Source organism: Euphorbia lathyris, chromosome 4, assembly GCF_963576675.1.
Source record: "Euphorbia lathyris chromosome 4, ddEupLath1.1, whole genome shotgun sequence".
NCBI classification, from domain to species: Eukaryota; Viridiplantae; Streptophyta; class Magnoliopsida; order Malpighiales; family Euphorbiaceae; genus Euphorbia; species Euphorbia lathyris.
Genome location: NC_088913.1, coordinates 72,487,458 through 72,499,147, shown reverse-complemented (window position 1 = coordinate 72,499,147; position 11,690 = coordinate 72,487,458). Strand labels below are relative to the sequence as shown.

The 11,690-nt window shown below is 31.7% G+C and overlaps 1 protein-coding gene across 1 annotated transcript; it reads left to right on the top strand.

Moving 5' to 3' along the window:
• The first annotated feature begins 6,968 nt into the window (after positions 1-6,968).
• LOC136226898 (L-type lectin-domain containing receptor kinase S.4) lies at positions 6,969-9,631 on the top strand. Its single transcript, XM_066015576.1, has one exon. The coding sequence runs from the start codon at positions 7,284-7,286 to the stop codon at positions 9,345-9,347; it is 2,064 nt and encodes a 687-aa protein (XP_065871648.1). The 5' UTR covers positions 6,969-7,283; the 3' UTR covers positions 9,348-9,631.
• Positions 9,632-11,690: the final 2,059 nt, after the last annotated feature.

The window sequence follows — 11,690 nt, the reverse complement described above, 5'->3', positions numbered from 1 at the left end:
TTTGGGTGTGGGGATTTCATCGCACAGTTGATCAAGGATTCAGAGTGTTTATAGTTAACGTTGATCATTTGGTTTATGTCGACAGAAGGTTGGTTTTCTAGAAGATTTGTGTCGACAAAAGAGGTTATTGAGCCTCTAGTTTTCAATTGATTCCATCTTTAAGCTTTTTCTCGTTTTAGAAGGTAGTCTTATTGTTATTGCTTGTTTTGTCCCTGTCAGTGACAAAAAAAATGGGTGATGGTTATGTGACTGTTAGATTGCATCATGGTGGTAGACTTGTAAGGGATGGGATTGGATTGAAATATTCGGGTGGTACTGTATAAGATTAAGATTATTTTAATGAGGATAAGTTCAACAGGCTTGATTTGTTATGGATAATCAGGGGCTTGGACTACGAGACATATGGTTCAATTTACTACAAAAATGGGAAGATTGGGGAGTTACTTGGGTTATTGAATGACATTGACCTTCTAACAATGTTCAGTTGTAAGGGTTCAGATGATACTGTAGAGGTTTTTGTAGATAAAACTGTGGATGCCAAAACTAGTGGGGCCCAAGATGGGGATGGCATGGAGGATAATGACAAGCACTAGGGAGTTCGGGTTCACTTCCTAAGTTTGAATTAAATGAAATCTATTGAGATAAAATACCGAAGAAGAGCTCGTGAGTTTAAAGATGGTGATTTCTAAATGAAACTCGGTGCCAAGCCCTTGGTTCACCTTGTTCTTATTCTTCATTCCTATTTACTTAATCGGGCCAATGGTTACTTAAACATTACAAGAAAGTTTTAAGTTCAATGAGAAATCCTAGCAATGAAGTGCTAGAAACCACATCGATTTGCTATCGAGTCTAAGAATGTAGTTTTCTGTGAACCTCTTGTTACTATGGTGAGTAAAAAGCGATTACCTAAAATGTAGATTAAGCTTACGTTCTTAGTTCTTTAACACAAAAAAAAAAATTCGGATGTTTACCTAATAGCTTAACTCAAAACATTAGAAATGTTCCCCTCATCCTTAGTAGGGAAGAATGGTGCATAGTCATTAGAGAAATAACACTTGAATTGAATGAAATGAAATAAAATGAAACTAGTTTTTGGCCCGTGCGATGCACAGATTCATCTTAACATATAAATATTAACAAAAATATAATCTAATAATTACAATTAATGATATAAAGGTACTATATAAATTAAATATTATTATTTTATTTTCACATTTACTTTAAATAATCTTTTTATAGATAAATATAATAATATAATTAAAATTAATATATTATATTATATTTTTTATCAGTAAAAAATGAAGAAGTGACACTTCAGTTCCGTCGTTACTATTTTATATTATATATAGATAGTTATGCAGAGAATTAGAGAGATTTTAGGGATTAATTTAAATTCTATAGAACTTTTAGATATAGTACGGATAAAATAATATTTTTATTGATAATTATAATAGTATAATTAAAATTATTGTATTATATTATATTATATTTTTCATCAGTAAAAAATGAGAAATTGATACTTCAGCTCCATCGATATGGTTTTATATTATATATAGATTCATTAAAAGTAAGAAGATGGAAAACAAAAGATGAACAGATTGATTAAATCAGTTTTGAATAATCAAAACTACCTATATGATATATCATTTTCATAGACCACAATTTTTTCTTTTTCTTTTTCTTTCTTTCCATGTAAATAAAGGGTTTTGTGGCCTCAAATTAACCTCATTGAAGAATAATAGTACCTTTTCCATTATAGTGCTTACTGAATTTTCCACATGATAAAGAAGTACAATTATATGTTGTCACACCCTTGAATCATCGAATGTTTCACAATAATCACCACATAATTTTTAAGCAATAATTCACCTCATTTTTATTGAATTGCAAAGTATATTGTTTTGAACAAACGCTCACCTTAAATTTAACAAAAAAAAAAATATATATATACATTGTGTAGCAAATAAATTAAATGGTTCTAAAATTATATATTCCATTGTAATTCAACTAAAAGTTCACAAAATGAAAAAAAAATATTAGTTTTGACTTTGATTTATTTCTCGTTTTTCTTTTAACAAAATATGGTAAGCCATTACCAAAATGAAGACAACTGCTTTAACTTTATTAAAAGAGAGGAGTCGACGTTATTAAAATTAAGGTAACTGTCTTAATTCTGTTAAAAGATTTGTTAAAAGAGGGGTAATTTTAGAAGAAAAAAAAATTAGAAAAAAATTCATTTTTCTCGAAATACTCATGTGCCACGTCACCCATTTTACAGATTCCATCAATTTATCTTGTTTTTGGTAACGATGTAAATCACATGATTGCGTTTGTAACGAAAAATACTATAGATATCCATTTGCAAATCAGTAAAACTACAGAGTATCTATTTGAAATTAGCCCTAAAAGTTTTTTTCAAGTAAAATAAGTTTAAAACAAACATGTGATTGGAAGATGAGATATTGTATTATTAAGGGATGTGAGAAATTTTACTAAAATATCTCTATAAGAAAAAAAAAATTATGAATAATTGTAATTTCCTTAGGAAGTAAGGATTTTCTATTACTTTGCTAAAAAAGTATTCTCAACCCACTAGTTTAGAGGGTTATAAACTTTGATAGTTTTCAATCCTTCATTTATCTAAGGAATAAAAATATATAAATACTAAGCGTAGCTAATTAAGAGAGATCCTATCTCTAACATTGTAAGAGTAGTGTTCATATGGATCATGACTCACAAAATGAATTTGATCCGTCACTATTAGATTTAAACTTATTAACTCTAAACCTTGGAATGAATTTGATTTTCACCTTATAATTATAATAAAGTCTAGATCAAACAGTGGCTGACCAAATTTAGAATCTACATAAACAATATTCAATATTTATCACCTAACATTAACAACTCAATAAATTTTAAATATTGTTAAAAAAATCCAAATAGTATGTTCTCGTGTTTCGCATTATTTACATATCACTTGGTTTAAAAAGAAAAAGTTATATGTTTTTTGTGATCTCTAATTTGGATGGAGTTCTTATAAACTTAGACACCATACATAAGTGAAGAAGATCTTATGTATAACATACAATATCGCCGTAAAAAATGCATCACCATCTTATACGTCGTGCCAATTTGTGCTGTCGAAAGCTTCATATATTTGCTTGTGTGTTAAGCTCCAACTTCCTCCAAAGTACATATGTCTTAATCTGTTCTCTTTTTTAACTTACTCATCCTCGGCTAAATTGGTGTCGGATCACCAAATCTACACCTGGTGATTAGTCTGAACTCCTAATCACCGAATTTGAGGTCAACTCCTTTGATGTTAAACCACATCTCTCTATGTTTTGGATTCGGTGGAGTAATGTCTCTTGTAATTACTCTGTGACATAAAAGAGTGAATAAAGTGCACCTCCATATCCGCCAAATGCCTAAAACACTCTTCCTAAACAGTTCGATTTGGTGTTTCGACAACTTGCTCTTTACCTTCTTCATTACATCAGTGGCATCTCTCACTGTAATTGATGCCTTCGTATTCAAGCTGAAGGGATACTTGAATTTGTTTAACACTATCAACAAAAGATATCCATCTCTTCCTCTTCTTAGAATCCTTCTTAGAATCATCAACCTTCACAAAAATGAAACTAAGGTGCCGTTTGGTTCGCGGAATAGAATGGAATGGAATAGAATGGTTATTCCAAAGGAATAGAATAGCAAAGAATGGAATAGAAATTCTTAAGAATTACTATTCCTATGTTTGGTTGGTGGAATAAGGTAGAATGGAATAGATAATTTTTTTTATTAAAAAGACAATATTATCCTCAAATGAATTTCTTATTTCTTTTAAAATTTTAATTTTTTACTATAAATTGTTCAAATATTTAATATATATTATTTTAAAAAATATATAAAAAATAGAAAAATGGGAAACACGAAAGACGAAAAAAACACGAAAAATACATTAAAAACGAAAAAACAATAAGAACATGAAAACGGAAAAATTGTAAAAACACGATAAAAGAAAGGTAAAAAACAAAATGTAAAAGCGCAAAAAAAAACATTAAAAACACAAAAACAAAAGAAAAAAATGAGATAAAAGTGGAAAAGGGTGAAAACGCGAAAACATATAAACGTGTTAACACAAAAAAAAACACACACGCAAAATATGAAAAAACTCAAAAAATGTGCAAACCGTAAAAACACAAAAACATGAAAAAAGTGGAAAACACGAAAATGTGAAAAAAAAACGTGAAAAAATCGAAAAACACGAAAACATGAAAAGGTGTTAAAAACACGAAAAATGCGTTTATAACATTTTTTTTATGTTTTTTCGTGTTTCCCAAGTTTTCTTGTTTTTTCCGTTTGTTCACGTTTTCTCATGTTATTGTATTTTATTTTGCATTTTTTCGATTTTTCACGTTTTAGTTTTTCGGTTTTTCCCCTTTTTGTTTTTTTCGCGTTTTTGTATTTTTCGTATTTTGTTACTTTTTCGTGTTATTCACGTTTTTCCATGTTTTTCATATTTTTTCATATTTTTGTGTTTTTAACGTTTTCGTGTTTTGTTTGCGTTTTTCGCATTTTCATGTTTTTCACATATTGTCACGTTTTTGTGTTTTAGCATTTTTCGTATTTTTTCGCATTTTCGTGTTTTTATTTTTCACGTTTTTTAATATTTCGTGTTTTGTCACTTTTTCGCGCTATTCCTATTTTGTGTTTTTCGTGTGTTTGCTTTTTTTTGCGTCTTCGTGTTTTTCGCATTTGTTCACGTTTTCATGTTTTTCGCGTTTTTTATTTTTTGCATATTCTCGTGTTTGTAACATTTTCACATTTTTCGTGTTTCATATTTTTCGTATTTTTACATTTTTTAACGTTTTCGTCATTTTTCCATTTTTCACATTTTATATGATATAAATTATAGATTGACCAAAATTTATAAGATTTGGGAAAGTGATTAGAGAGAAGATTGAGGATTTAATGGAGGATAATTTTGTAAATTATAAAAATATAATATTAGGAATAGGCTATTCCTAACCTAAATTGAAGAATAGTTATTCCATGAAATCAAGGAATAGGGATTCCATGGAATAGCTATTCCATAAAAAAAAATCAACCAAAGGTGGGAATAGCTATTCTTTAGGAATAGACTATTCTATTCCCCCTTTATTCCGCGAACCAAACGAGCCCTAAGTGTAAGGGAAACAATTAAAGAAAACTACTTTACAGTGTCAAACAACTACTTTGCACTGCGAACCTAAATTCAAGTATTGTAGTTCGCAGTTAAGCGCAACTGCGGAACATAAGTCAAATTGTGACTCTGTTATTTATTTAATCTCTTTGCAATCTGTGCAACTACGAAGGCACAAATCACCTTAGCAGTCATGAATCTCTTCCACAGTAGACGCAACTGATATAGTTTTGCTTTGCTAGATGAAGAAATTCATGACTGCCAAGCTGTCATTCTGGTGAAATAAGGTCATTTCTTAGTTTAAGTATGTAAACACACCACAAAAATAACATTTCAACAAGAAATGACATCAAAAAACGCAACAAATCCCTAAAACCCTAAACAAATATCGCAACGTTATATACTCAGAAATTGCAACTAGATGAGAAATAACCCTCAACCCACATACAAAACCAAACACTCTAACCCTAAATTAAAATCGCAAATAGATCAGAAATAATGTTAAGGACTTATCTTCTTTTCGACCTTTGCCAATGAATCACACAAAGAACTCGAGGCGAGAAATCACACACAAAATTCGCAGTGAGAATGAGAAATCGCACACAGAATTCACACAAGTATTTGAATACCTCTTAGCAAAAAAACAAAAAAAACAAATTAGGCCTGTAAATATATAATGGACTTTCAATTGGGCGAGTTTCTTAATTTATCCAAAAACTAATCCACAACAAACATTAGATATTTGTTTTTTGTGATAAACAAACATTAGGTATTAATTATACCATTTATGATAGAATGGATAAAATTGCTACTAATTAGGGTAAATCACACCCATGGCAACTGAACTCTACTCATTTTAACATTGTGCTACTGAATTTCAATTTTTAATAGTATAGTCATAGAATTTTATATTTTTTTAATATTAGTGGTCATTCAACGCTTCAAAACAACTGTTGACAGTCTCAAAATAAAAATTCAAAGAGTTAATGATATTCTAAAAAACTTTAATCCTTGAAAATCTTCGTTTTGAGATCACTTAGGTGTTGTTTAATTATGAGAGGATGAATTTTTAAAGAAAGAAAGCTCCAAAAAATGCGATTTTGGAAAATGTCGTTTTGAACAACTTTAATTCTTGCATATTTCATTTTGATGTTATTAACAGTCATTTTGATGAGTTAGTTAAAGTTGAGTGATCACTTATGTTAAAAAATGTAAAATTCAGTACCGTTAAGAAATGAAGTTCAGTAGCTATAATGTTAAATTGAATAAATTTTAGTGGCCATAAGTGTAATTTACCCATTATAATTCAGAGTAGGAAAAAATTAGTCCACTATAAACATTAGGTATTAATTATACCATTTATGATAGAAAGGATAAAATTGTGCTCCTAATTACTAAAGTTTGGAACTTTATCCCCACTAATTACTTACCCATTCATGAAGAAAGTTCTCCTTCCACAAGAAACAAAATAACAACCTTTTTTGGGCATTGGAGCAGTCAGAGTAAAGCTGGTCCAGTAATTATTTTCACCTCCTTTCACAAGAAAGAGTCCCCCTCTCTTCAACCAACAACTTGCTTGTACAATCACAGTAGTTTTAAATGCTCACGTAACATATTAAACATCCGGTCTTTCATATCGTTCAGAAAACTCTTAATTCATATTTGGATATATATATATATTATGATCCAATGTAATAATTAAAATAGTGAGATTTTTTATAATTTCATATTATATCTATCAAAATGTATATAAAAGGTTCTCCATTTAACGTAGAAAACTAGATGGTTCTAAACCGAATGTTTCTAATAATTTGACGACTCTCGCCCTGCTTCCCATAGCCAACAATGAATGGTGGTCTTTTTACTTGAATTTGACGACTCTCGCCCTGCTTCCCATAGCTATATTTTTCAACAATCAATCACTATCTCCTAAATTCAATCATCTCCAATCTCAGATCCCCCCCACCTCCCTCCTCCTTCGCCATCCTAGAACCACTTTACAACACATCAGAAAACAAAAAATGTAATATAAAACCCCCAAAAATCTGAACTTCTATCCTCACAGAAAACAGAGCATCCTCTGTTTTATCAGATTCCTATAATGTTCACTGTTTTTCTGTTCTACTTCTTTCTTCTTTTGCTTTCAAACCCAGTTTTCTCTCAGCTAAATGATCTCTTCTCCAATGGGTTCAATGATGCCAAGATCAACATGAGCTTATGTGATGGTGCTGAGATTGAAGATAATGGCTTACTCAAGTTAACTAATAGCAGCACCCAGAGAGTAAAAGGTCATGCTTTTTACTCCAACAAAATTCAATTCAAGAACTCCATTAATGGTAAAGCTTTCTCCTTTTCTACTTCCTTCGCTTTCGCCATAGTTCGGGAGTATGCAACTCTTGGTGGCCATGGTTTTGCTTTCACTATCTCTACTTCGAAGGAGCTTTCTGGTTCTCTTCCAAGTCAGTACCTTGGCCTGTTAAATGCTAGTGATATTGGTAATTTCTCCAATCACATTTTTGCTGTTGAATTCGATACTGTTCAAGATTTCGAATTTGGGGATATTAATGATAACCATGTTGGGATTGATTTAAATAGCTTGGTATCAAATAAATCTGAACCTGCAGCTTACTTGCTTGATGATTTTACTCAGAGAAATTTGACTCTTCAAGATGGTAGTGTTCATCTAGCCTGGATTGATTATGATTCTACTAAGAATCTCATAGAAGTTAGGCTTTCACCTTCTTCAACAAAACCTAGAATTCCTTTCTTGTCATATGAAGTAGATCTTTCTCCTATACTTGAAAATTATATGTATGTTGGGTTCTCTGCTTCAACTGGTTTGTTATCTAGTTCTCACTATGTTCTTGGATGGAGTTTGAGTGTTAATGGAGTAGCAAAGTCTTTATCTTTATCTTCTCTTCCTTCTCTTCCTAGGCCTAAGAGGAATTTCACAACTTTGATTGCAACCGTTACAATTTCAGCTGTTGTGCTTATAATTTTGGTTTCTGCTGTGACTTTTTACATAATTAGGAAGGTTAAGAATGCTGATGTGATAGAGGATTGGGAATTTGATGTTGGTCCTCATAGATTCTCTTATGAAGAACTCAAGAAAGCAACAAGGGGTTTTAGGGATAAAGAGCTTCTAGGGTTTGGTGGATTTGGGAAAGTTTATAAAGGAACTTTACCAAATTCTACTGAAGTTGCAGTCAAGAGAATATCTCATGAATCTAAGCAAGGATTGAAGGAATTCGTATCCGAGATTGCGAGTGTTGGCCGTCTTAGGCATAGAAATTTGGTTCAATTGCAGGGATGGTGTCGCCGCCGCGGTGATTTACTACTTGTCTATGATTTCATGCCTAATGGAAGCTTAGATAAGTACTTATTTGATGAGCCTAAAACCATTCTCAACTGGGAACAAAGGTTCAATATTATCAAAGGTGTTGCTTATGGCCTTTTATATTTACATGAAGAATGGGAACAAACTGTGATCCATAGAGACATAAAGGCAGGCAATGTGTTATTAGATTCTGAATTAAACGGAAGACTCGGTGATTTTGGTCTCGCGAAACTATACGAACGAGGCACCAATCCAAGCACAACTAGAGTAGTAGGCACATTGGGTTACTTAGCACCTGAGTCAACAAGAACAGGCAAGCCTACAACAAGTTCAGATGTGTTTGCCTTTGGTGCACTTCTGCTTGAAGTTGTGTGTGGAAGGAGACCTATTGAGCCTAAAGCGTTGCCCGAAGAGCTCATCTTGGTGGACTGGGTGTGGGAGAAGTGGAGAACCGGTGCAATTCTTGATGTCGTGGATCCGAGATTGGACAGCAACTTCGATGAGGTCGAAGCTGTCACTGTGCTGAAACTGGGGCTGATATGTTCAAACAATGCACCAAACATGAGGCCTAGTATGAGGCAGGCTTTGAGGTATTTGGAAGGAGAAATAGCATTGCCTGAATCGATTAAATCTCCGGCCATATATGATCAGAAGAGCGGTGATGGTAGTAGCGGTGTGGAGTTTGAGGATTACGTGCATTCATATCCGTTGTCATCGAACTTCGAGAAGGCGAGTACATGGTCTTCTTGTGGTGATTATGCAGATGTTGATATTGAAGCTGGTTCAGATTCACTTCTCTCAAATTCTGGTAGAAGTGAAGGCAGATAATTGTAGTAAAAGAAGTTAAATATTATGTACAATGTAAATTCTGATTATGTAACAAATGTGGGTTGTAAATTTCACTGGGAGGAAATTTCCCCCATTTTGATCTGTCGGGGCGATATAGCTCGGTTGGTAGAGTTCCGCTCTTGTAATTGGGTCATTGCGATTACGGTTTGATGTCTGATTGTCCAGTGGCGTGGCATGGGACAGGGTTTTGTTAATATATTGTTAGATGACAGGTCCAGGACTGCTGAATTTAAAATGAAGCAATAGTCAATATTTATGTCTTAGTCCTGAATTGAATTGGATGATATGAAGTTTTCTAATTATCATTATGAAAGGTTAGGTGTAACTTGCCAACCACTATTGTAAGTTAATCCTATTCTTAGCTTCTTTGACCTTAAAGCATGTCTAGTCTAGTGGGGTTAATGGAAGTTGAATAATCTCCATTAGGGAGAGTTTAATATATTAGACCCATTAATATATTGTGAACAAATTAAATAAAAAAATATTATTTGATGAAGGTGACAATAGTGGATTTTGCTCCAAAATGGGCTAATCACGAGAATTATTCTTCATTAGGAGTCTAGTTCAATATTTTTCTCACCGTGGGATTTATTTAACTAGGCTTGAAACCGGAAGGCTAGCTTCCGGTTTCAATTTGCAAAGAAACCAGAAGCTAGTCTTCCGACTGTTTTTAATTTTTTTTTATTATAAAAATTAGAAACCGAAAGTATCTTCGGTTTCTATTTAAAATATATATTTTTTTTAACTTTGAAGAGGTGGTCTCCGTCTCTTCAAAAATTTTAATGTAAAATTTCAAAAAAGTGCCTATATATTTTTTAAACTTTTAATTTAACTTTAACTTTTAACTATTCATTTTTAAATTCATTAATTAAATATTTTCTTGCCAAATTAGTTAGTAGTAAATATCCAATTCGGTTAAAAAAAGTTTTATTATTTTAAATGTGAGTTTGAAATTATAATTTTGACAGTTTAAATTACGGTTTTTACAGTTTCTTTATAGTCACATTACAGTTTGAAATATGGTTTTTGCATTTCGAACATTTAACTGTCACTTCGAACAGTTTAAATTACAGTTTGAAATGGTTTAACTGTTATTTAACTGTCACTTCGAACCGTAATTATGGACGTCACCGAAAAGTTACGGTTCGAAGTGACAATTAAACCATTTCAAACTGTAATTTAACCATTTCAAACTGTAATTTAAACTATTCGAAGTGACAGTTAAATATTTGAAGTGCAAAAACATATTTCAAACTGTAATGTGACTATAAAGAAACTGTAAAAACTGTAATTTATTTTTTTATCAGAATAAAAACCGTAATTTAAACTGTCAAAATTATAATTTCAAACTCACATTTAAAATAATAAATTTTTTTTACCGAATTGGATATTTACTACTAACTACTTTGGCAAGGAAATGTTTAATTAATGAATTTAAAAATAAATAGTTAAAGGTTGAAGTTAAGTTTAAAAAATATATAGGAACTTTTTTGAAATTTTACATTAAATTTTTTGAAGAGGTGGAGACCACCTCTTCAAAGTTAAAAAAATATATATTTTAAATAGAAACCGGCGGGTTTCTAAACTTTATAATAAAAAATAAATAAAAACAGAGAAATCAGAAGACTAGCTTCCGGTTTCTTTGCAAATTGAAACTGGAAGCTAGCTTTCCGGTTTCGAGCCTAGTTAAACAAGCTCCACAGTGAGTAAAATGTTTAACTAGACTCTTAATGAGGAATAATCCTTATTATGAGCCCCATTTTGGGGTAAAATTCGACAATAGTACAGGGATCTGAACTACCTTCGAAATATTTAGGGATGAGGTGGAAGATATTTTACCCCAGAGCCTAAATGGGAATAGGGGCGAGGATATTATCTGTGAACGGATTTATTGTTATCAATGTAGAGTAGGAATTAGGATATAAAAAAATTCCGAACCTTTTAACCGAATTCGTCTCTAAATATATTGGAGGCGAAATGAGAGATGCATGTCCGCCTTGTTGTTCCCATTAGTGAAATTGATTATTTTTAATGGAAGATTAGTGATTAGATCAGCATGAGCATCATCATGTCATCATTGCAGTCATCATATGTACAATTGGTAGGTATGTAAAATGAAATGAAAAGAGGATGCCTTGCAAGAAATTAAAATGAAACTCAATAACCCAACCAGAAAATTGTGCTAATTTCTCCACCTAACACAAATATTCTTCAATTGTTTCTTCCAACAAGACAAACAAAAAAAAAACAGACAATTTCTGTAGTTTTTTGAGCTAGGTTTTCTTAGTGCAGTCATTTTCTGTATTTTTCTACAATCCATTG